Source organism: Momordica charantia (assembly GCF_013281855.1).
Source record: "Momordica charantia cultivar OHB3-1 chromosome 10 unlocalized genomic scaffold, Mcharantia_2.0 BLBB01000010.1, whole genome shotgun sequence".
Classification (NCBI taxonomy): domain Eukaryota; kingdom Viridiplantae; phylum Streptophyta; class Magnoliopsida; order Cucurbitales; family Cucurbitaceae; genus Momordica; species Momordica charantia.
In genome coordinates this window covers 3,430,243-3,454,668 of record NW_028275158.1, presented here as the reverse complement: position 1 = coordinate 3,454,668, position 24,426 = coordinate 3,430,243, and the positions used below count along the sequence as shown (strand labels likewise).

The window sequence follows — 24,426 nt, the reverse complement described above, 5'->3', positions numbered from 1 at the left end:
ATATTTTTAGAAAAAATATTTAAGAATCTTATCTACGTCACTATTTAATTTGACAATTGAGAGAGAAATGAAAAAACAAAAAATATTTGACAAATTGGAGAGAAAAATGAAAAAACAAAAATTTTAAAGAATGTATTTTCCTATTTTTAGGGGCAATTCTCCAAAAGAACGAATCTTTGGAACCTCAGGCTCGCGGTGGTTGCCAATTTCTTACTGGGTCTCTCTGGTTTGTCGCTACCTTTTACTCTTAGCCTCGAACCATTAATCTCTTCGGATACCATTTATTTTTCTTGGGTTCAATTCAAGTTCCTGCCGATAATTGAAGTTTGTTCTTTTTCTCCCTCCAATATTATATATTGCTCTTAAATAGCAAAAACCCTTGTTTTTTTCTCTTCAATTCTGACATCTTTCTCAAAGCTACGGGATTCTATATGCTCTTCGCGTAGATGGCATCGACCCTCTTGAGTAAAACCCTTTTGGCTAATCGCTTGGCTCGTTCTTTCTCCTCTCCATCTGGCAAGACCCAGATTTTTACTTCCGTATTCAGTGTAAGTGAACTGTTTGTTGTTTATTTGAATTCTTCTATCTGGGTCTGCTGAGGGCTTATGTATTTGCTTTGTTTTGATTCTTGTAGAAGAAACTGTTTCACTTTCAAGCTAACTCAGCCAGTGTAGCATATAATCCAACTCGGCGAATTCCTTCTATCATGGCTTCCTCCATTGCAGGAGCAAGAGTTCAATTTTCATCAAAATCTTTATCCACTGATGATCCTGTTGTTTCCGCGGACTGGCTCCATTCTAATCTCAAAGAGCCAGACTTGAAGGTATCCACTCATGTTGGTTTCAACTATAATTGTTTTTACTCCTGTGGCTGTCTCCAACAATATTGACACATAGGCTGATTGTGATGCATTATTTTTGTACCTAATTTTGATTTGATGCATGTTTAGACTTGTGATCTTTGCTAAATTTTTATCTAGTGTTGAATATTGTATTCATATAATTTGCTGTGTATGTTAATGCAATATTGCTGTTTTGACATTGTTGTTTGTTTTCTTGGTTATGCTTCTAATCCTCCTCTTTTCCAAGGCTACATCCCTGCATAATGCCCCAATACTTGAAATATTTAGAATTGGATCTGTTTATTTGTATTCTGCCAAGTTAATTGATTGTGTTTCATACTTTATCTTCAAAAAGTTTCACTATGCCCCAATCCAGTCACTACATATTGGTTTTTTCGTGGGACCATGTCTTTCTCATTGGTTTCTGCCTATCCATATAAGAATATTGTTGCTTGTTGCTTACTAATAGTTCTTTGACTAGAAAATTTGTGAGTCTTATAGCTTTGTGTTTTGTATTTCTACACTTTTAACCTGGCTTATGCATTCAGGTGTTAGATGCATCATGGTACATGCCCGATGAACAGAGGAATCCAATTCAGGAATACCAGGTAGCCAATCTGGTAGATGTGTTGTTAGTTTATATTTATGTGATGAATTATCAGTTCTTAGTGTGGTTATAATTTTAACAGGTTGCTCACATCCCTGGTGCCCTTTTCTTCGATATAGATGGAGTATCAGATCGAACTACAAAGGTGCGGTGATCTCTTTTCATTTTGTTTCCCTTTAATACTTTCTTTCTTCAAAAATTAAGTTGACAGTTTAGAACTTGAAATGATTACTTGTTTCAGTTACCACATATGTTGCCATCAGAGGAAGCTTTTGCTGCTGTTGTCTCTGCTCTTGGCATTGCAAATGAAGATGGTGTGGTTGTTTATGATGGAAAAGGACTTTTTAGTGCGGCTCGTGTCTGGTGGTGAGATGCGGAAATAGTCAATTAACTTTTGAAAGATTTTATGCTTATGACCTCGTATGTGAACTGAAGAGATCAAGTTTGGTAATTGAATAATAGGATGTTCAGAGTATTTGGGCATGACAGAGTTTGGGTGCTAGATGGAGGGCTGCCGAGATGGCGTACACTAGGATATGATGTTGAATCCAGTGCATCTGGTGATGCTATTCTGAAAGCTACTGCTGCAAGTGAGGCAATAGAGAGAGTTTATCAGGGGCAAGCTGTAAGTTCTTAACTTAATGTGTTTTGTCCTATACTTTGCTTGAAAGCAACTGGAACCATGGATAGTTTTGTGTTATTTTGTTAAGGGTTTTTCTCTTTTCCCTTTTGAGTTCTGAAATTTTGACTTATTCCCCTTTGTGGAAAGACTTCAAAAGGAAGAGAATGAAGAGAAAAGAGGAGAGGGAAAACAGACAACGACCTAAAGAAAAGAAAAGGGGCATTATTTAAAAAACTAATTTTGTCTTTTTTTTTCTTTAATCTAAAAAGATTTGGACTGGTTATTCTTATTCTAATTAAAGGTTGGGTCATCTACTCATCTTTGATGAAGTGCATAAAAGTGGTTGTCTCTGTACAAATAATGTCTTGTAAGTTACAAGTTACGATGACAATGATTTCTATTTTCTACAATTACTTTTGTTAAATCTCCGATCAATCCAAAAGTTTAAGCTAATGGGTTATGATATATGTAATTTTTTATAGATACCTTAACACTCCTCACTTATGGGCTTGAAAATTTGTACAAAGCCCAAGAAGTGGTAATCAATATTAAATGGAGAGGAAATAACAATATACGGGTTTGATCAGAGAGCCTCGTACTCTGATATCATCTTAAATTACCAATCAACTCAAAAAGCTTAAAGCTGGTGGGTTATGGTAAATTTAATTTTTTATAGATACCTTAACAACTTAAATATATTTTGCTTCATTGTGCATTTTACTACGTAATTTGATAGGATCCAGAAGCTCAACAGGGATGTTAACTTGTTAGACATGGCTAGGACCTTGCCCATTGCCCATGCTATATATTTCTCTTTTTCATAATTTTTCTTTTCCTTTTATTTTTCTCTTGCGGTCTTATTTGTTTACTTCCAATTTTGTTGTGTATAGATTTCACAATACGTGGGTTTTTTTCTTCAGGTCGGGCCAATCACATTTCAGACTAAGTTTCAGCCACATCTAGTTTGGAACCTTGAGAAGGTCAGGTGCTTGTTACAAAGCTGTTACAGTATAGAATATGAATAATATAATGCTTTATGAAATCATATAGCAACATGTTAACTGATATGTGTTTAAGTGTTTAAGGATTGCTGTTCTTAGAATTGTAGTTCGAGGAGATATATTAACTTGTCATTTATTGTGAATGATGGGCATATGTCAGACTTTCTTATGGCTGAAGGCAGTTAATAGTACAACGTTGATTACTGGTATTCGTTTGGCCTTGAAAAAGATGATAAATATTGGATAATTGACAAAGGACTAGACTTCCCGCTTAGACAAAGTTTTTAAGGGTCTTCTAGTGATAGTGTTCATGTAAATAGACGAATGTAGTGTGAGCGTGTAGAAATAATCAATTTGATCACGTTTTAGAGGCGTTTTTTGTGCGAACAAGCCTTTATATATTTGATCCCTACTATCTTCCAGGTTAAAGAAAATATTTCAGAAAGAACTTACCAACATGTAGATGCCAGATCAAAGGCCAGGTACTGTAGATTTTCTTACAACTTTTTCAACGCTTTTGAAACCGAGCTTTGCCACACTATTTTCTTTTTTTCTCTATTTGTCACCGTCCCTGTTCCCCCATACCAGTTTAATGAGACAATATTTACTGTTGAATTGGGACTATTTTCTTTGTATCGTTGAATTAAGTTCAGCCTTCTTGCAGATTTGATGGAGCTGTACCGGAGCCTCGGAAAGGAATCAGAAGTGGTCATGTTCCTGGCAGCAAGTGCATTCCCTTTGCCCAGGTTCATATCAATAGCAGTACCTTATGTTTGAACATTATCAATTAGATTTTGGAAATTGGCTTCACACTGGATGCTATTGATTTTTGGTAAAAAAATGTAATGCCACAAAAACTAATTGATATGTGAATTAATATTTGCAGATGTTAGATAGTTCACAGTCACTTCTACCAGCAGATCAGCTCAAGAAACGGTTTGATGAAGAGGGTAAGTTTCTTCTACACGTAATCGAGAGTCTCAGGTCCTAGAAGTTCACGATAAATACCTCGAAAACCCAATACCATGGTGGAAATAAAACTGATGATACTAAACTAAAGTCGATCCATTCTTGCAGGCATCTCTTTGGAAAGTCCCGTGGTAACTTCTTGTGGCACTGGTGTTACTGCTTGCATTCTTGCATTGGTACTTCTCTTTCTCTCCACATTCTTAACGTTCTTATGGAGCAAACACAAGGATTTAGAAGGCTGAAAGTAGTGAAAATTATTTGTTTTTTTTTTACAGGGCCTCCATCGACTTGGGAAACATGACGTTGCAGTTTACGACGGATCTTGGACCGAATGGGGAGCTCATTCGGACACACCGGTCGACGTCGCCTCCACCACCTCATAAATGGAGGGAGTATAGCTTGTTCCTTATTACAAGTTTTCTTCTTGTAAATGTGGTTAATCTGATATCTTAACTTACATTGGTGCTGTTATTTGAGAGTAACACTAGAATGTCTTTTGGCTTCTCTCCTCCATAGTTAATGAATGGAAATAAATTTATGTTCTTTCACAATGTCTAGTGATCTTGAAAGATCCCCACATCTGGTTCCGAGGCTTTGAGAGTCACTATAACATAGGACAACCTAGTAGGATTTGGATCAACATCTCTTTTGGTAAGGTGCGATTTGTGGACTGTTGAAATGAAACAAGACCGCCGCGAGGTAAAATGGAGTAGGGAGTTTGGTTGCAATGAAGCATATACGATCCACGTTGGATCGTGGCGAGATGAAAAAGAATGCTCGAAAATGAATGAATTGTGATATAGCGTCGAATAAGCTACAATTCTATTCCCGACTTGAAATCTATCAAGGACTTCTTGGGCGGCCCATCTGGTGGGGGTAGCTATCACTGCCAGAAGTTTATGTGGCTTTGGTACATCCATTGGCACTGGAATGTGGATATGAAAATTCATAGAAATTTAAATCTTAGGTAACTCTAGTTTGAATGCACCTTCAACTCACAAAACTTATAAATGAGCATACTTTTTAAATTAAAAAAAAAACAAATGAATGAGTTGGTAAATGTTCATTTGTTAATAATTTTACTAGAGAGGTTTGACAAAACTTTATTCCATAACAATATTAATTATATAAGAAACATAAAGTTTCACTCTGTCCAAAGTATAGTCTCAACGATAATTGACATCTATCCCTGACCAAGAAATCATGAGTTCAAAACTCCCCCGAATGTTGTGCTTACAAAAAATTGCAAAACCCTAAAAATATTGTAATAGTATGTGTTTTGTATTTAGCTACAAATTGAGGGTATTTTTGACAATTGTAAAACCCTAAAAATTAAGAGAATCATATAAATACTTTCTGATTCACCCATTAAGCTTTCTTCTCGAATACCTAACAATGGCGGCTCCAATCGAATCTGTGCAATGCTTCGGCCGGAAGAAGACGGCGGTTGCCGTGACATACTGCAAGCGCGGCCGGGGCTTGATTAAGATCAATGGCTGCCCAATCGAGCTCATCGAGCCAGAGATCTTGCGATTCAAGGCCTACGAACCCATCCTCCTCCTCGGCCGCCATCGTTTCTCCGGAGTCGACATGCGCATCAGAGTGAAAGGCGGAGGCCACACCTCACAGATCTACGCCATCCGCCAGAGCATCGCCAAGGCGCTAGTCGCATTCTACCAGAAGTATGTCGACGAGCAGAGCAAGAAGGAGATCAAGGACATTCTGGTCCGCTACGACCGGACTTTGCTCGTTGCCGATCCGAGGCGCTGTGAGCCGAAGAAGTTCGGTGGTCGTGGAGCTCGTGCAAGATTTCAGAAATCTTATCGTTGATCAGAGAGTTTTAGGCATCTATAGCGGAGAGTTGCCGCTTGTTGGTAATGGTTATTTTTGGGTTCTGAATTCAAATTACCTGCGGGGACTTGAAATTTTTTATCTGTTTATGTTTTGTAGTATAAGAATTTTTTACTTGAGACTTGAGTTTCTGATTACTGAGATAATTGCAATGAAATGCTTTCTTGAAACATCAGAGTTTATATTCCAATTGTTTCTATTTCTGTTCCTGTATAATAGGGTGAGAAATCAAGCCAATAGAACACCCCTAATTCCTCCCCTGCATCTTTTGTAACATTAGAGCTACTTTCCTTGGACTACACATTTCAATTTCCATCCTAGAATCTTCAATGTGAGCAAAAATCCCTACTATAATCTTGTACTTCCCAAGTGTATAGAAAGAGTTGTGTAACTGTTAATATTTTCTACTTTTGAGTTCTTGGTACTTAGGAACCACCTATCATCCTTCCATCTTGAATCACAAACTTGAAGTAGTGGCTGTTCAATTTCATCCTCTCTTTCAGAAACCCCACATAACTGATATAAATTCTAAATGCTCATAATTCTTGTCAAAGAGTTGATCTTACTATTACAGCTAAGCATCCTCTACCCTAATTTTTTGGTCAACTTGTAGTATAAGAGAAGTGCTTCTTCGGATGTTACTTTTTTTCTAGAGTAACAAGGCTCCACCGGGACCTGCCATGTACGGAGTGGGGATTCCCCATTTTGGGCGGGTTGGGGATGGACGAATCCCCAGCCTCTATCCCTGCCTTGTGTCGCCCCGATACACCCCTACTTCAAGTAGTTCATGAGGAGCGCTTCCTCTTTAAATATAGCATTACAATTGTAGTAGCGAGATTCAAGGGTATTGATACAACCTTTTAGGTTATGCATAGGTTGGCCATTATAAGCAATAGTTTGTTAGGACAAAGAACCTCATCCCTTTTTTTTTTTTTTGATAACTAGGAGTTGGAACTTTGCTCTCCTGTACCCAAGGGCACCTGTGCCTGCCCCGAGGTCCAGACCTAGGAGACATCAAGGATTTTTTGGTATTAAGTTCACTATAAGATTCGAACTTGAGACCTCTAAGCCAGTATGACCAAGAGACCCCAAATCTTTGTCGACTGGGCTGTCCCTTGAAGGCTATACCCCATCCATTCAATGTCAATGGATTGAAGATATTCTTGTTAAGCTATCAAGGAAATTTTGTTCTTATTTCTCTATGTAAAATTTCTTTTCATTGATGTAAGATTGTTCTCGTACAAGTCCCAGCACGAGAGATCAACCTAAAACCTTACTCAAATGATTTACATTTTGCTTTATGTTACCCCAATTATTGAATTTTACTCTCTAACTTGTGGCTTGTGACATAAGCGTTTGAGTATGATTGGATTTGATTTTCCCCAGCTAAGCTACACAAGAGCATTTTTGTTTGAACTAAAAATAAAGATTTGAGTGCAAGCTCAAGCCATTGTGTCTCTAAGATCCAAAGAAATAGAAGTCACCACGAAGGCTGGGATATTCTATTCTGATTCTAATATTTCGATTACAATGTCATTTATGCGATTGTGTTTCATGGGGTTTTTGATTTCTTCTACTGTATCGTGACAATGGATCTATAAATATAAGAAGGGAATGATAGGAGAAAATATTGTGAACTAATTAATGATTTACTATGTCAAAGTCAATGAGCATGAAAGTTAATGATTCATAATAAGAGAAATTAGGGGCGTAGAATAGTGAATAGATATGCAATACAATTGCAAGTTAAAGGGATTGGAACTTGATGATAATTATTAAAATTAGATAATTAGTCGAGGTAATTGATTAACTCAATCTAAATATATGGTCGGTAGCTTTATTGTGACTATTATATCGATTTAATTTTGCATTGCAATAGAAAAACATGATGTTGTTATCCAATCGGCAAGAAGCCATAAGTAGATTTTAATCATTTTCTTTTGGTTTTCTATATTTAAAATTTAAATTTGTGTTAGAGGATTTTTTCTTTTTGGGTAATCTTTTCTAAAGGCGTTTTTTATGTTTTGGTCAAATTTCTAATACCTGGTTTTTATTTTTTATTCCTATTTTTTAAGTTAAAAGGTTTCAATACTCACTCGGCTTCTTGCAATTTTTAAGCATGTTCTTTCCTGCATGTTTTACAGGAGGCGAATCGGGCGGTAGATGCACATTTGTAGCTCCATTGAATGGAAGCAAAACTTTCCCCCTGGACTTTTGCGAGTTGTTGAGGGGGAGTTTCATTCTTCTGTAGCCCCACTGTGGATGTTCCCCGTTAATAAAGCTTACTTCTTTATAAACAAAAAAAAATACTCTTCCACTAAGGTATGTCGTGGTGTCTTAATAGGATTTTTTATCTTATTTTACATACTAGTCTCCTTATACAAAAAAAAAATGTAAAATAGTTTTCTAATTTTAAAGGTAGCAATTAGTCAATCTCGACGTAACTCATTAATAAATACACATGTTATTTTATTTGAAGTTGAAGGTTTGATTTCTCACCTTAAAAAAAAAGACATAACTATTTATCAATAAGAACCTTATATTATAAGCTTCTATGTTTTTCTAATTTGCTATGTTAGAATTGAGTACATATTAAATTTATAATTATTTACGGTACAACAAATATGAAGATGGAAAATTGAACCTAAAACTTCTAAATAATAAGTATTTGAACTACTGAGACATTTCTGCCAGCTACGGTAGTGGCGAAGCACTACTGAGCAATTCACATATCACGTCGAGACGGACGACTTATGTTTTTCCTCCAGACCACACTCGTCGACCTCCGATCAAGCTACGAGCACGAGTAGGTAGGCGGCTAGGGGGAGGGGCGGCTGGGTTGCCTTTTCAATCAATCTCCGGCCGCCCCTAATTACTAGACCAACCTGGTGCGAGTTGTAAGGAGTCTTGGTCTCGAGTTGAGTTGGGGCGTCATTTCATTCTCATAACGGGAGTGAGTGCACTGCAAGACCAGACAACTGACTCCCTCGCCTCCCAGCGGCGATCTTTGAAGTTAAGTCATTTCCTAAGCTAAGAAAGAAAAATCCTCTTATTCTACGATAATCCAAGCAGCAGCTCTATGAGTCCGCTCGAAACCAATCGATTCCTAAACCATTCGTTCTCCCCTCTCGGTTGGCATTTGCTAGCCACTAGAGCAAGTAAGAGAACAATCAGTGAATGAACAACAAGAACCCCAGATTTTGACCGGATTGTACACCTTTGCGTCTAGCTAGAGATTGAACCTACGAAATAAGAAGTATTTGAACTACTGAGATAGTTGATATTGGCGATAAATTATATATATATATGGGTCTAAATTCAAAAATTAAATTATGCTATTACAAAGAAAGAGAAAAAAAATCAAGTTATGCTGATTGGGTAACATATTTTTTTATTTTAAAATAATACTACTTTTGTGCGAAAGAAAAAAGAAAAATAAAAAATAAAAAATGGCGTCCGAAGTTCAAAAACAATGAAATTAGCGGGCTCCTCCTTTGGCGCCCTAAGAAACACAGTCGCTTCCTTTCTACTGATCTTCTCCGAGTAGCTTCATTTCCACGGCAATGGCGTCGCCCTCCGAATCCACTCTCATTTCTATGCTCGAAACGGCAGATTCCAAGGGCATTTCTTCTCTCGTCTCCGACTTCCTCCAGCCTTTCTCCGATGCTAAAAATCCCAAGAAAGGCAAGAGGTCAGCCAAGCCCAGCGACGACTCTTCGGCAATCCGTTCGCTGGCGAAGAGGTTTCTCACTTTTCTCAATCGTGCTCTATCTATTCTCCCCAAGCGACTCACCCAGCCTCCAAAACTGGGCAATGATCTCGACTTGGCCCTAGAATTCTTCCAAATGTACAAGCTCTGCTTGGGTTGCTTGGAATCTTTGATGTCGCAGCTTTCGTGTAAACCCTACACTGTTGATGTGCAGAGGGTTCGGATGGTGCATTGCATGGAGGATTGGGGACTTTACAAGGACGCGGAGGTGGAGGGATTTCGGATTTTAGAGAGCCTTCGGGAAATTGTCCTTAGATCCAAGGCGGGAAAATTGGACTGTCAGATTTTTCCTGATGTGGATAAAGGCGGTGGTGATAAGGATTTTGGTTTGTTGTTGGTGGAGGTTGTTGTAACGATTGTTAAGTGTACAGCTAGTGGTCGTAGCAAGGACAGTGGCGACTATAGCAGGGTTCTTGGTTTGGTGGAGGAGGTCAAACCATGGTTCAGGTGAGAACTTCACTATTTGAGCATCAATAGAGTTTAGACCGTTACTTTTTAGACATTGAAATCAGATTCAAGTTAGGCAAAAAGCTGATGTGGTTCAGAAACTGAAGAGTTGGACCAACTTGATCTATTTTTTCACCTTTCACACTGCAGTTGCTATTCTGGGTGGCTTATAACTAGATTAGAGTACCTATAAATTGTTTAATTAACGAGCAGTACGTCTTTACCACGAAAAAGGAGTCTGCTCCCAACTCTTAATTTGTTTATTACGAGTATATAACTGTTGTGCACATTCATCCTGGCAGGTTACTAGATGATAAAGTATCCGAGAAGACTCATAGAGCATTGGTTACATATCTAAATAAATGTACTATTTTCTTGGTAGAGGAGCTAGCTTGTTTTGGTGGGAGTCTCACAAGTCTCTTCTGCCGCACAACCTTGGCTGAATATGCCAAGTCATCTTTGAGAGATCAGATTTACAAGGTGATATATCATCAATCTTTTGTTATTTCTTTGTGGAATCTACACTAATTATTAACATTATTTTTTATTCATATTTTTCCGTGCAGGTAGCCCGTCGGATATGTTCCACTCTTTTCTCTCAACATCTGAAAGAGGATTCATCTATGCTCATATGTGTCTTAAAGTCTATTACCCTAGAATTGAAGGTAGTGTTACTGGAAATGTTTTACTTAAAGAATTGTCCAATACCAATCCTGCTAAGGGAAGTTTTCATTTATGTTAGATTATCTTGAACAAATGCTTGTGTGGATTCATAAAATGAGGATAACTTAGTGATCAGTGGTTAATTAAATTAAGGCTTACTTTCTTTTATTTATATTTTTGCTTTATATACTACTCTTGTTATAGTGCTACATAATTTTATCTAATGTTAAAGGGAATTGCTGCTTCCTTAAACCAAAGGTTCTGTTTTGTAAAGTCATCTTGAGAGAAAGTTAGCCGAGCAGCTAGTCTTTTGTTGTCTCTGAATTACTTGTTTCAAACATGTTAGTTAATACATTTAGAGTATGAGCATTCTTTATTTGTTCATCCAACTGTCAAGATAAGTTCTTGCAAAATTTCTGTAACATTTTAATACTAAGCACCAAATTTTTAACAAATTGTTTTCCAGGAGGAAATTGGATGTACAGGTGTTGAGTTTCTTCAACTCATCTTTTATTCTGCAAATAAATGCCAGAGTGCAAGTCCCGATTGTTGTTGTGCCTTTGCCAAACATCTTGAGGATATGGCAGGTGATATCCATCAGGTATTGTTTTTCCAGCTTTTAGTTTATGTACCTCCTCACATGTCATTTATATCTGCCATGTTATCTAATATTAACCTCGTTGGACAGGCAACAACACCATTGGGAATGATTTTGAGGCTTTACGCTGCTGGGCTGAAAATCTTTTCTAAATTACCCAGAGGTGAGACTCATGACTCTGCATTTAGTATTTTGGTTGATGATGGAGAAAGTATGCAGGGTTTGGCTAACTTAAATGGTTACCTGGGAAGTTACTTTCGTATCGGCTGCAGAGAAGGTAATGAGTCCTGCAGCATTAAGCAAAAAGATTTTGTCCAACCATGTTCACATTGGAACTCTAATCATGAGTTTGAGGTCACTTCTCTATCGAGAAGGAGAGAAACTTATTTGCCTTCTTACTTGGATGCTATCAAGTTCTTGTGCCAGCCGCTTGCTGAATTAGTAAATTCCGAGAGGAAAAAAATTCTTGCTGAAGATGAAGCTGCTTCTGTTTTGTATAATATTCAGAATACTTTGCATCAGTACTGTGATGTCTTTCTTTTTTGTCAAAGGCAAGTTATTTTTATATTTGAAAGTGTCTCATTTATAATTTTATCTATGAGATTTGTTGTGCTTGTCCAAAAAAAAAAAAAATAACAATTCCATTTGCATTGCTTATTGATTGATTGCTTTTTCAAATTTTCTATGTTACATATGTAGAGCTCTATGCTTTTGGGTAGGGGGCGTCTAAAACTTGCTTTGATCTAAGTTTTTGTCATAACATAATTACATCAATAGATGTTGTACTTAAAAAAAAAAAATTACATCAATAGAAATCTTCTTAATCACCATTGGTTAGAGGGGCAAGTTGTAGATGTCTTTGTAGTCATGAATCAAACAATGATGACCTCTTATCTAAGACATGAAAGTTCCTATAAGTTTCTATAACTGTCTAGATGCTAAATGTTGTAGGTTAAATAGTTGATTCTCGCAATTTGTTGAGGTGCTTATAAGTTGACTCAAATACCCATGGTTATTTAAAGAGAAAAATTGATCTGCATTAATTAGCCTTTTGTGTCTTTCTAGATTTATATGTCAATTAAAGTTCTGTAACCTTGGTTTTTGAACTATTGAATATTTTGTTTGTTGATAAGGATAGAGTTTTACCTGAATTCTTTTCTCAAGTAATGTTATTCTGTATTAGATTTTTTTAGATCCCCCTTCTCTTTCTTGTTTCAGGCGTGCATATGATGCTGAGAGAAACGGATGTGATGAGAATGTAAATATGCTATTAAGCATTGTTGTGGCTGCTTTTACCCTGTCTTTTAGAACAAAACTGAACATGAAGGTTGTCAAAAGTTCTGGGATACGTTAACTTGTTTGAAATGGTTGCAAGTTACCTAATTGGTTTTTCTTTTCTTATTCACAGAGGAGCACGTATTTGATCAAGGAAATTATCACAAGCAAATGGGTTCAACCTCTTGCCTTGAAACATTTATTTGCTTCTCTTAACAACATTGGCATAATTTTGTACAGACATAAGCAAATAAAAGAGGTATGTTTTTCCATAGGTGATATAATTTTTTAAATGTGCTTTTGCATCAAATATGAGGCCCCTGGTTCAAATGTTGGATTGTTTCCTCTAAGAAAAAGTATTAAGTTATCAAGTTTGCAATCTTTTTTCTCTGTGAAATGAAAAGATCGGTGGCATTGGAAATTAGTTGTTACTATTGACTTGAACATAAATAAAAATACGTAAATAAGCTGAAAATACGTCTGTAAATGTAAGATTTATTATAATTTAATAATAACATGAACAAATCTAATATGGACTCTTACAGTGCAAACAATAAATCTAGTAATTTTTAGATGTTTTTTATGACCTTTTAACATGTAATTGATAATATTTTCCATTCGTCTTTGACGTCAATTTGCTCTGCATTATTGACATGTATTGATGCAAGTTCATTGATGTAGCCATGTCACCGATGCATATACTTAAATTTGCATTCTAAAATAATGTCATATAAAATTAATCATGTTAGGCAAGTTACTGTTACATTTTATGGCATGCCTTCGGATATCAATGCTTTTTATTACCTCAAAATCTTGACACATTTTTATTGGAAGCCCTCAAAATAGTTTCATCCAACTTCGGTTAGCTCCTATAAAATGTTATTTTCATTCAAGAAGTGAAATTTATCCTGTAAAAGTTATCATCATATTTACGTGTAGGTGTAGTTTCTACATTTTTCTTTTACTCAAGTCTCAATGTGGGCAAGATTCCCGTGGGAAATAAAATAAAATAGGAAAGAATTTGACACACTTATATTTAGTATTTACCTTGTCCATTATTTCTCTATTTGTACAGGCTTCAAAGGCATTGAAGTTGTGTTGTAGAGCATCATGGACCTGTGTTATACATTTCTGTGAGAAGTTTGACGACAAGTCCAGGCCATCAGATAATGAATTTTCTGAAGATGCTGTTCTAAGTTTTGTTAATGAAATGATTATGAGAAGTGCTTTCCTAGTTGATATTCTCTATCAGTGCGACATTTATAAGATAGAAAAAACAATGGCCAAGATTCTTGAGAATTGGTCTATTGCTGCAAAACTATTTAATGAGCTACCGATTCCTGTGCAATTGGTGAAACAATGGGTTAAGGTAACATCTACAGTCATTCAATTGATTAGATCACTACATATTTTCCTTCGGTACTGATTTTAATAATTTTCCCAGATGCAATGCAAGCATCATAAGAATGCAGATCCCAAAACAACCACACCAACCTTGAATTGTTTACTGCCACCTTCTGGGATGATGTCAAAGGCAAAGATTGGTGCTCTCTTGGAGCAGGTTTGCTTCTGTGTCATTTGATCACTTAAAATGGGTTTTCCATAATTTCTTCCTCTATTAAATTGTTTAGTAGTGTGTATTACTTAAATATTACACAGGAACTTGTTGAATACGAGGAAATGAGTGTTCTGTATCCAGCATTTTGTCAACCATTACAAATGAAGATCTTGAGTACTCTTCTAAGGGATGTATATATCACACCAGATCATATGCTAGAAAGAGCTAGAGTGTTAATTAAAAAGGCAAGGGCATTGAGGTTTTGTGAAACTGTATGTTTAGAGGATTCTATCCAGTGTTTGTCAGATGCAATATCTACCATGGTAAGCTTGTTGTTGTTGAGATGCTTCATGTATGCTATAAATTTGAACTTTCACAGAACTGTTTACTTGTTTTCGAGTTGGATGTACATTATACAATTAACGTATTGCAGTGATTGAAACAGAATGAAACTTCTAGTGGAACTTGCAGCTCTGGAGTTCTTCATTGTCATCAGTTAGCTGTGGCATATTGCTTACGTGCACTCTGTACTCATGAGGCTGTACCAAATTCAAAGGTGTTAAACAAGTCTAGTCTTCTTTATTGAGTAATTAGCACTTGGTATCTTTACAAGTTCCTGTTTATTTCTTGATGTGTGAATTGTTTCTGTCTCTCTCTCTCTTTCTAGTCTTTGCCTCTTTCTGATCTTTTATTTTGTACTTGTTAAATGGTTTTCGGATGATAATAAAGCAGCAAGTCTTGCAAGATATTGATTCTGCATTGAGCATGTGGTTGGAAATCTTAAGTCTGGATTCCTTGCCAGATGATCAGCGCCCGATACTTTCTGAATATATGTTGCTGCTATTGTGCAATACTTTTGATTTGTTATCAATCAAGGTTTGTCTCTTTGTTGGATTTTTATTATTTTAAAGTTTTTTACCAAATGGGTAACATTAAGATGTTCAGGTTAATTTTTTTATTACTTGGTTTTGCCTTCAGGGTTGCATGGATTACCACCACAATATATATAGTCTCATGATTAGATTATTCAAATGGAAAAACGTACAATTGGAGAAGCTGTTGGCCATTCTATGGGAAAGTAGAAGAATGGGCCACGCAATGTGCACTGCACCAGTAAATGAGATGTTTATAGCACAGCTATCTGAGCATCTTGGTGAGCTCCCCAAGAGTTTTGATTTTTGGACAAACTGTCTGAAGACATTGCCAGTAATGCTTGTCGGATTCCAGCAGAATTTCTCATTTTTATGCTCAAATTATACCCAGAGTTCTTGTGAACATGAAAAGTCAATTCAATTATATGTGACGGTTGATGAGGCTAAAGAAGCTGCTTCGAAACTCATATCTCATGTAATTCTCTCGCCCTAACCTCCATAAAAGTTTTAGACTGTCATTGCTGTGTTCGATCCACTCATTTGCTTATGTTACTTATCTTGCAGATTCCTGCATCCAAGAGTTCTATTTTCTTTGCTGGATATCTTTACTATGATTTATGTGAAAGGCTTATTTCAGAAGGCTGTCTTACTGAGGTACGTCCATCTAATCTGCTGTGGTTAGAAAAAGTTACATGGAATGAGGCATATGATCCTTTCACACTTTAAAAACTTTACATTTGAACTTTTGAACTCTCTTTCTGCATGGGTGAAACTTTATCTGTTCTGTAACATGAATGAAATATTGTAAGTTTGGTTAAGATGAGGAAAATTATATCCAATTTACTGGATTGAACTGTTAGATTAAAATGAGGTTTGAACAATACGCAGAGCAATTTTCTCCTTTTCAAAATTTCCATGGACTATTTGCCAGGAAATTGAATGCAGGTGCAAGCGTGGAACTAAGATGCTCATGAGAAGAATATAATGTATAGAGCCAGCTAGTAGTTAGAAATATTGCAAAAAGAAAAAAAAAGGCAATTATAGCGGCTAGTTGTTATGTTTGATTTAAGAATAAGCATAAATCATAGATTCTGCCATCCTACTGATAATTTCTGTTAATTCCTTCCCAATCTTCAATTCCGTGCCACTCTTATGCTATGTTTGATATAGAGTTGTGTGAATACTAACATTTTTTTTTTTGGATAAGAATTCAAAAAGGGGAGTAAACCCTCAACCTATGCCAAGGAAGTTGCTACAATTTTCCAATTAGCACAACAAAGTGCAGAGGTCATAGTTACAAAAAAGCTTAGAAATTTTGTTCCAAGATAAAACCACAAGAGCAAAGTGGTCGCACAAACAACATTTTTTTTTAATTCCTCTATAAAGTCTAACCAAAACTCCATTAAAAAAGCCCTAATGAACTCGAGCCACAAAGTTTTATCTTTAAAAGAATGCTCTCATAGGCAAAGAAGACTGAGACCATCGGCTATTAGGAAATGAAATGGACCATTTGAAATAGGCCAGTGAAATATGCCAAAACTGAGAGGCCAAAGAGCAGCTGATAAAAGATAGTCTTGAGTTTCATTGCCTGCTTCACACACAACTAGCTTTTAGAATTCCCGTTTTTGATGTGAATATAAGTATTATGTACTAACATCCACGTAGTGTTTAATGATTTTAAGAATATAAAAGGTTGCAAGATGTGAAATTGATCTTATGAGACTTTACTATCCTTCTTCCCCCAGGGGGTTATTATAGCCATTTTCCTGGTAAACGTTTCATGCCTTTATTGTGCAACTTGTCTATCCATCGATACTGGCTATCTATTTTCTAATTATATGTATTGTACATATTAGGCTCTCTCATGCGCAAAAGAAGCTCATCAACTACGTTCTAAACTATTTCAAGAGATGTTTATGTACTCTGTTGAGCAGCATCCTGAAAAATATTGTGAAATTGCACACGTTAGTCAGAAGCCCGCATATGGCATTAAGAATCTTCGGAAAAATGGATCAGTTGCTCGCAATGTATGGTCATTTGACAGAATATCATGGGATGTAGAAAGCTGCTATCTTAGTCCTTTCAATGTACTTCAGTGTTATCTTGAAAGCACTCTTCAGGTACCTATTCTCGTTTATGTTAAAACTGGAGTTACATAATCTTTTGACTTACTAACATATTTTGTATGGGTATGCCATTACTTTTATAATATCCAGGTTGGTCTTGTTCATGAGTACATTGGAAACGGTTCTGAGGCTGAAACTCTTTTGCAGTGGGGAAAAAGTATCTCCTGCTTGCAAAGCTTGCCACTGTTTGAAGTTGCTTTCTCTTCTGCTTTAGGTACGTAATATGAATTGCTTGTTTGATTTCATTTTCGTGCGGATGTTGATTGTTGAATGTATACTTTTTGGAAAGAACTGTATAATAGGTCATTGTTGTGTACTCTTCTGGCAGGAAAAGTGTACAGAAAGAAACAGTTATGGAGTTTGGCACAAAAGGAACTTGAAGGAGCCAAACAGATATTAACGGATAGCATTACATCTTGTTTGAAGTGCAGATTGGTACTTGAAGTAATAGTTGATCAACATCTTGGGGATTTGTTTCGTAGTATGTATGTAAATGCTAATGGGAATATATCTGAAGAGCGATTGATAAATGCAGAAAAGTTGTATAAGTTAGCTCTTGAGAAACTGAATCTTTCAGTATGGAAAGATTCTATTAGTTGTCCAGATGAAGACCGATATCTTTCATCTTTGACAACTCAAGCGGAAAGGCCAAAGGCCAAAAGGGATGGTAAAAAGTGTAAAAAGGCTATAAATACTTCTAGGTCTTTCCAAATGGATCAGTGCATAAATCCTCAGAGTAATGTGAGGTTGACTCGCTCTAGATGTCGGTCGATTCAAAGCCAAAGCACAAGCAATTCTAATGATGTAGAAGTTGACCTTTCTGTGCATTTGAAAAGCAACGTTCCTGATCGTTCTAGTGCTTCAGGCCAGAGGCAATTGCACTTGCAAATAAACAGTTGCACACCTACTTCCGTATGTGGAGCATCATGCAAAAATGGGAAAGTTGGATGTTGGCAATGCTTGCCAATGGAAATAACGGAAGCAGGACAAATGAACAATTTTATATATCTCAAGTGGGAGTTTGTTCGCAAAAGACTTTTGTTGAGGCAACTTTCTGGCTTAGGTATCAACAAAACTTGATATCATAAAAATCTGTAGTTTAATGCTTAGCATACGTGAAAACACTTCTTGCTGATATAACCCATGAGATCAAACAAATGTTTATAGTCAACTTTTATGATGCAGAAGCTAAACTAATAACTATTAACTATTTTGCCTTGCCAAGTGTGGGCAAATATGTCAAGGCCCATTGTACTTTACTTTTGGCTTAGACTTGACTTATCTGATCTCCTAGTTCAACATGGCTACTTTTTAGCTACATTTTGTATCAAACATTCTCCCTCACTCACTAGGTTTGGGGAGTTATTTTAAATATTAGTTGTATTATCACAGTTGCTGTTGTTTGTTCTTAGGTAAGTGCTTGGGGATTCGTGGTCAATTTCATCAAACACATGAAACTATTTTCAAAAGCATGTCCATCGTAGTAAGCCGAAATCTATTCTTTCAAGCGCACTATGCTGTTGAACCCACAGTTTTGCTTGATTTAGTTGGGAAGGAAGTCCATGGAGATATGTTTGCAGTTGAGAGGGCATCCGTTCTCTATAATGTTTGCTGGTTCTCTTTGAAGAGTTGTAAATACAACGATTCCAAGTATGTATAGTTAATCTAACATGCTTAATGGTCTATATATACCACTTAATCGGTTATGTCTGTTGTATTCCTCTCTTATCTTATCATTTGTATGAATAGATATTGCTATCTTCAAATTGTGACTCACAAGTCACCATTGTGTTGTTGATATTTAATACTGTAAGCCAAAATTTGTTTCCCTTCAATATTGGATAATAATGGCTGTTTGTAGAACAAAGTTATTTTAAATCTTGCATACATACAATGTTTCCCCAGTTAGGATAACAAAATTTTACTCTTGGTTTGAAGTGAGGACTAGACGTACTTCTTAGAGAACACATCGATATAAGTATTATCTGTAGGATAGAAATATTAGCTGCGTATATAAAATTTTAGTTTTCTGCATTTTGGAGTTTTTTCTAAAGCATAGAAATATTATCAGCTTTATATCAGTAGGCTGTCGCTATGGCATAATTCCCTTTGCTGTTTACTTCTTGGCAGGATTATTTGCTGTCCTTTGTCTCAGGTTCAGTTTAAAACATTGGCTTCTTGGCTGATGGTTGCCCTTGTACTCTGCAGTGAGGTTCCTGTACTCCTTCAAAAGGTCAACTTTATTATATCCTTTTCAAAAGTTTAATATTCTTTTCTCTTGGAGATTAATTAATATATTTTGTCCTTTTCCTCTCTTAGATGTGTTCTATATTTAATTAGTAATCATGCATCACCTCACCAGTTAATTTTATGCTCATAAGCCTGTTACTTAATTTACAATACCCTATGAGTATCATTATTTATGTCTATGATTTTTCATGTTGTATCATTATTAACTTACTCTAAATTTCTCTTAAGATATTAGACAACTGCCTGTGGAGTGTCTTTACGAGATTTAGTGCTTGTCATCTAAATAAATGAAACAGTTTCAAGTTGAATGATGCGGGTCTTTCCTGATGGATGAAAAACTACAATTAGGACCATGCCTAATCAATTACATTCTCTTTTTCCTTTTCTATATTTTATTTTTTTCTCTCCCTTTGGGAGTTTGTATCATTTAAACATTTTTGTTCTTTTCATTAATCAATGAGAAGTTGATATCTTGTTAAAAAAATTACATTCTTCTTTCCTCAAACCTTTCTTCATTTTGTTTATGCTTCTGTAAGGAAGAAACTTTTTCTCCTGTTCTGTACATTTATGTTATTTTTTGGTGGTTGACTTTGATTCGTTCTGTTACGGAATAGGTTTCAAAGTTGCTTGCTGCTGTACATGTAATTTCTTCATCTAGAGAGCTATTTTCTTTGCCATCTTCCAACCAAATATTAACGGACAGTCACTGGGCTTCATATTTTCACCAAGCTTCGATTGGAACTCATCTTAATTACCAGTACTTCCCATATAGGACTGGAAGTTCTTGTGTACAAGACCTTAATTTTGCAAAGGTACGCTGTAACTTGCACTTTTTTTTTTTTTTGTAGTTTTTCCCATAACTGGATTGTTGCATATGTTAAATTTTGGATTTTATTTTTGTCTTCATTTATTTTATTTCATTTTACTTCTTGATTATTAATTCTTTTGTGCTGTATTTGAAGTATAGGCTCATAAATGTATTTAACAAAATCTATTTTCAGGGTTTTGATACAGGAGAACAAACATTGAAGTCTAGGTAAATAGCATTAATGTTTTGAAATGTATCATTCACGACTCATTTGATCAAATTTTGAACCAAGTTGGGTTTTGCTGGCTTTCTTGTTGTAGAAGGGGACCTATTTCTAGTCAAGATCTGGAAGAATTTGCAAGAAAGTTCTTTGATGGTCTTCCTTGCATGACTATAGTTTGTATTAGTTTGATTGGAGGAGATCTTGCTTGTTTACTACAACAAACTCTTGATTATCCTTCATCTGTTCATGGATGGATACTGGTGTCATATTTAAATTCAAAGTATCAGCCCCTTGTTGTACTTCTGCCGGTGGAGACAATCTTAAAAGGTACTGCAGCTGCAATCTCATAGCATATTAATAGTAATATTTGTAGCATAAGTTGTAATGTGCTTAATTACTTCTGGTTCAGAAGATTATTCAAATCCTCAATCAGATGATATCTATGAGAGAAATGATTTGAATAAACATTGGAAATGTCCCTGGGGTTCCTCAGTCATTGATGAAGTTGCACCAGCATTCAGAATTATATTACAGGAAAATTACTTATCATCCTCAGTGTTCCCTACAGAGGATACAAAAGCGAATAGGATGTTATGGTGGAAACGGAGAACAAAGCTTGATGATTGTCTTGGTAAATTATTGGGGTAGGTTACATCTATCAACTTTAATTCAATAACTTTTGTCATTTATATTTTTTTCATTTGATGAGTTTAACATATGCTTCAAAGCTTGTTTCTTCATTGTTAAAATTCTATGTCTTTTTCTTTAAATCTTCACTTAATCTATTTTAATGCATAGAGGTCCAAAATAATCAATTATTTTACCATTACAACAGGAAACTTTCTACCTAGAAATCGATTTACCTCTATTAATTTCTTCAACATCGGATGTAACATCTAATCCTGTAAATTTAGTAGTTTTATAATTTGAGAATCTTGTAAGATGATAATTAATATCCCAGGATTGTGTCTCTAGAAGATTTTAAGCACATGGCCTCTTTGTTGAATTCAGTGACTTCATAATGACTATTCCGAACGCTGGAGGATAAAATTTGAACGTTGGAGGTTCAATACCTATACATCTATGTGTGTAGACTACCTGTTCCAATTAATTCTCACTCAAATAAAGAAAATATTTTTCTTTTCCTTCTTGGGATACATCCCAATTGGTTGGTAGTAACTTTATATGTATAGTAACATTTTTTATTTGGTTGACCAAAAGCCTGAGTACCCAATTGCAATGAAGTATCAATACATTTCATTGAAATAAGTTCTTTGGAACGTCCATATAAAACTTATTGATCAATAGTAAATGCTTTGAAGCTGTGTAAAATCATTGGAGAACCTATTAGATTTCATGACTAACGATATAACTCTAATCAAGTGTAGCTAGTACGCTTGATGCATTTTCCTAAAGTTGTATATTAATGAAATGAGTACTATTGTCCATGCAAACGATTGTCATGTTGGGTGGATTCAACTTTCATTTTCTAGTATTGAATTATCATGCACAATGTTGAACGCTGATGCAGTGACTCATTTCTCATATTTTGCTTTCTTAACAGAACAATTGAAGATTCATGGTTGGGCCCTTGGAAACATATGCTTTTGGGAGAATTGACAAATAGAAAGCACGCTGATTCTGTACTTAATACATTGGTGCTTGATTTGAGATCCAAATGCAAAATGGACGTCAATGAGAGTCTTCTCAAAGTTATTTTAGAAGGTCCTGAGGAAGTTCTAGAGGCATTTGGTTCCAACTTGAATTCAAGGAAAGGTTGCTTTGTTGGTAAAGTAGGACTCCATGATAAACAAAGGTCTGATCCTTTTCAAAACACATTTAATGGAGTAGACCAACTTTCTGCATTGGCCTTAAAATTAATACAGGACGCGAAAAAAGAGCTTGAAGGGGAAGACAATTCTAGTAGAGAGCCTATAATTTTTGTATTGGACTATGATGTGCAGGTATTTTCATGCTCTATTAGTATCATTAAATTTAAAGAATACTTTTGACTAAGAGCTGTATCTCCTTATATCTCTTTATAGTGAATTGAATGGTAGAGGTAATAAACTCAATCAATTTATTAGAGTATAATTCAAGACAAAACTATTATTTTAAATGGTGTTATACTCATTCTCCTACTTATAAATAGATGGATTGATGAATTTTCCAGATGCTTCCATGGGAAAATATACCTATACTTCAAAACCAGGAGGTTTATCGCATGCCTTCTGTTGGCAGTATCTGTGCAACACTTGATAGAAGATGCCGTCAACAAGAGCAAGTCAGTGGGATCATTCCTGCCTTTCCTTCAATTGATCCGTTTGATTCATTTTATTTATTGAATCCTAGTGGTGATCTCCGCAACACACAAATTGAATTTGAGAATTGGTTTAAAGATCAAAATTTGGAGGTAAGTTTTCTGTAATCTCTTCTTTACGATAGTAGAGGGACCTTAGTGTATGTTATGAAATTATGTCCAGAACCATGATCCTTTTCATAGATGGTTTCTTCTGAATAACAGGGGAAGGCTGGATATGCACCTACATCTGCAGAGTTGATTGAGGAACTGAAAAGCCGCGACCTCTTCATATACTTTGGTCATGGGAGTGGTAAACTCTTGATTTTTTGTAAGACTTTCATTACGTATCGCAGTTTTCTGCTTTTTGTTGTACTTTTGTTAACATGGACTGGTGGTGGGGTTGGTTACAGGGGCACAATATATTCCAAGGCATGAAATTCAAAAACTGGATGTCTGTGCTGCAAGTCTCCTAATGGGATGCAGCAGTGGTTCCCTAACATTAAATGGCTATTATGTTCCACAAGGGGTTCCTTTATCTTATCTGAAGGCAGGGTCTCCTGTTATTGTGGCCAACCTTTGGGAAGTGACCGACAAAGACATTGACCGTTTCGGGAAGGCAGTTCTTGAAGCTTGGTTGAGAGAGAGGTCGAGTGTCTTACCAAGTTCTCCACGGTGTGATATCCTCACAAAAGAGTTTGAGACCATAAATATAAGTTCTAAACGCATCAGTAAGAAAGTTGCAAGTAAAAATCCACCTGCAGCATGTGAAAGTGACTCATCAAGTAGAGGCCGTCCTGTTACTAGTCGAATGATCGGTTCGTTTTTGTATGAAGCTCGTGAAGCTTGCAATCTGCGTTACTTAATAGGAGCATCACCGGTTTGTTATGGTGTTCCAACAAGCATAAAGAAGAAAAAAGACGTGTGACTTAAAGAACCATAAAAAGATTGAACCTTCTGCGTGGCCAGCTTGTGAAGCTCTGATCCTCCATTTCTTTATAAGGGTGTCCTCACAGATTCTTGTTGCATCCGAACTCCCAACAGGAGGAATCAGCAAGTGTAAATATCTTTCCTGTTGAGTTATAAAACCCGGATCTCAAGATTTCGGGTTCCAGTACCAGACACCTGGAAAATTACAAGAACTGCACACAATATGAGAAAGTGTGCAAGGTAACAATTGTTTGTTTATAGCAGCAGCAGCCATCTCTTTCGTCCATGAAATTGTTTATCACATAGAAGTTTCTACTTGGTGATCATTTCCTCTGCTCTTTCCAAGCCATGAGGTTAGAACCTTTCCCAATGTACTGATACATGACAATGCCAACATTTTACTACCTTTGTGATTGATTGTAAAGAACTGGATAATGTTGAATTCTATACTGATTTGTAAACGAAAATATATTTCTGTATCTCTGATTCTGAACCAAGTTTCAGTATGGCTGAACTTATTGAAATTTAGCAGTGGCCAAAATGCAGCTCCTCCATGCTTTGTGATGAAATTGCCCATCCAAGAAGCCCAACTTGTTTCATTTCCTCATGGACCAAGTTTCTGTTCTTACCCTCTTTTCTTGTTATGCAAAGTTTTCAAATGCATTGCCATATTCAAGAGCTGTATGATATTCAAAAAGTACGATTATGCTCTTTTAG

The 24,426-nt window shown here is 36.0% G+C and overlaps 3 protein-coding genes across 9 annotated transcripts; all 3 read left to right on the top strand.

Annotated features, from left to right (window-relative positions):
• The first annotated feature begins 186 nt into the window (after positions 1-186).
• Positions 187-4,591, top strand: LOC111017740 (thiosulfate/3-mercaptopyruvate sulfurtransferase 1, mitochondrial). Its single transcript, XM_022293594.2, has 13 exons — positions 187-226; positions 447-548; positions 635-823; positions 1,390-1,449; positions 1,531-1,593; positions 1,690-1,814; positions 1,911-2,073; positions 2,991-3,050; positions 3,495-3,553; positions 3,736-3,817; positions 3,958-4,021; positions 4,149-4,216; positions 4,316-4,591. The coding sequence occupies exons 2-13, from the start codon at positions 447-449 to the stop codon at positions 4,421-4,423; spliced, it is 1,143 nt and encodes a 380-aa protein (XP_022149286.1). The 5' UTR covers positions 187-226; the 3' UTR covers positions 4,424-4,591.
• Positions 4,592-5,405: 814 nt separating this feature from the next.
• LOC111017782 (small ribosomal subunit protein uS9) lies at positions 5,406-8,254 on the top strand. Its single transcript, XM_022293659.2, has 2 exons — positions 5,406-5,914; positions 8,036-8,254. Exon 1 carries the CDS (start codon positions 5,436-5,438, stop codon positions 5,868-5,870), a length of 435 nt encoding a protein of 144 aa, XP_022149351.1. The 5' UTR covers positions 5,406-5,435; the 3' UTR covers positions 5,871-5,914; positions 8,036-8,254.
• On the top strand, positions 8,079-24,206 carry ESP (separase). Of its 7 annotated transcripts, none has more exons than XM_088119047.1 (27): positions 8,079-8,213; positions 10,490-10,587; positions 10,674-10,772; positions 11,237-11,371; positions 11,459-11,919; positions 12,587-12,695; positions 12,777-12,902; positions 13,719-14,012; positions 14,088-14,204; positions 14,303-14,524; positions 14,647-14,757; positions 14,931-15,077; positions 15,180-15,548; positions 15,638-15,727; positions 16,930-17,193; positions 17,290-17,413; positions 17,528-18,262; positions 18,612-18,849; positions 19,330-19,432; positions 20,064-20,261; positions 20,451-20,485; positions 20,578-20,807; positions 20,890-21,124; positions 22,045-22,444; positions 22,654-22,893; positions 23,005-23,092; positions 23,193-24,206. In XM_088119047.1, the coding sequence occupies exons 3-27, from the start codon at positions 10,731-10,733 to the stop codon at positions 23,705-23,707; spliced, it is 5,628 nt and encodes a 1,875-aa protein (XP_087975173.1). In that variant the 5' UTR covers positions 8,079-8,213; positions 10,490-10,587; positions 10,674-10,730; the 3' UTR covers positions 23,708-24,206. The 7 variants fall into 7 exon arrangements, with proteins under 7 accessions (XP_087975173.1, XP_087975172.1, XP_087975171.1 ...); XM_088119046.1 differs by having other exon boundaries at positions 8,080-8,213; positions 10,410-10,587; XM_088119045.1 differs by lacking the exon at positions 8,079-8,213 and adding an exon at positions 9,255-10,107 and having other exon boundaries at positions 10,410-10,587; positions 20,581-20,807.
• The last annotated feature ends 220 nt before the right edge of the window (positions 24,207-24,426 follow it).

What these genes read in the sequence shown, in the direction of transcription:
- LOC111017740 (XM_022293594.2), top strand. Translation starts at nt 447, where the DNA reads ATGGCATCGACCCTCTTGAGTAAAACCCTTTTGGCTAATCGCTTGGCT. An exon ending in TTTTTACTTCCGTATTCAGT is followed by an intron (nt 549 to 634) that starts GTAAGTGAACTG and finishes TGATTCTTGTAG; the next exon opens with AAGAAACTGTTTCACTTTCA. An exon ending in GAGTTTATCAGGGGCAAGCT is followed by an intron (nt 2,074 to 2,990) that starts GTAAGTTCTTAA and finishes TTTTTTCTTCAG; the next exon opens with GTCGGGCCAATCACATTTCA.
- LOC111017782 (XM_022293659.2), top strand. Translation starts at nt 5,436, where the DNA reads ATGGCGGCTCCAATCGAATCTGTGCAATGCTTCGGCCGGAAGAAGACG.
- ESP (XM_088119043.1), top strand. Translation starts at nt 9,455, where the DNA reads ATGGCGTCGCCCTCCGAATCCACTCTCATTTCTATGCTCGAAACGGCA. An exon ending in TGTCTTGGTAAATTATTGGG is followed by an intron (nt 21,125 to 22,044) that starts GTAGGTTACATC and finishes CTTTCTTAACAG; the next exon opens with AACAATTGAAGATTCATGGT. An exon ending in ATACTTTGGTCATGGGAGTG is followed by an intron (nt 23,093 to 23,192) that starts GTAAACTCTTGA and finishes GGTTGGTTACAG; the next exon opens with GGGCACAATATATTCCAAGG.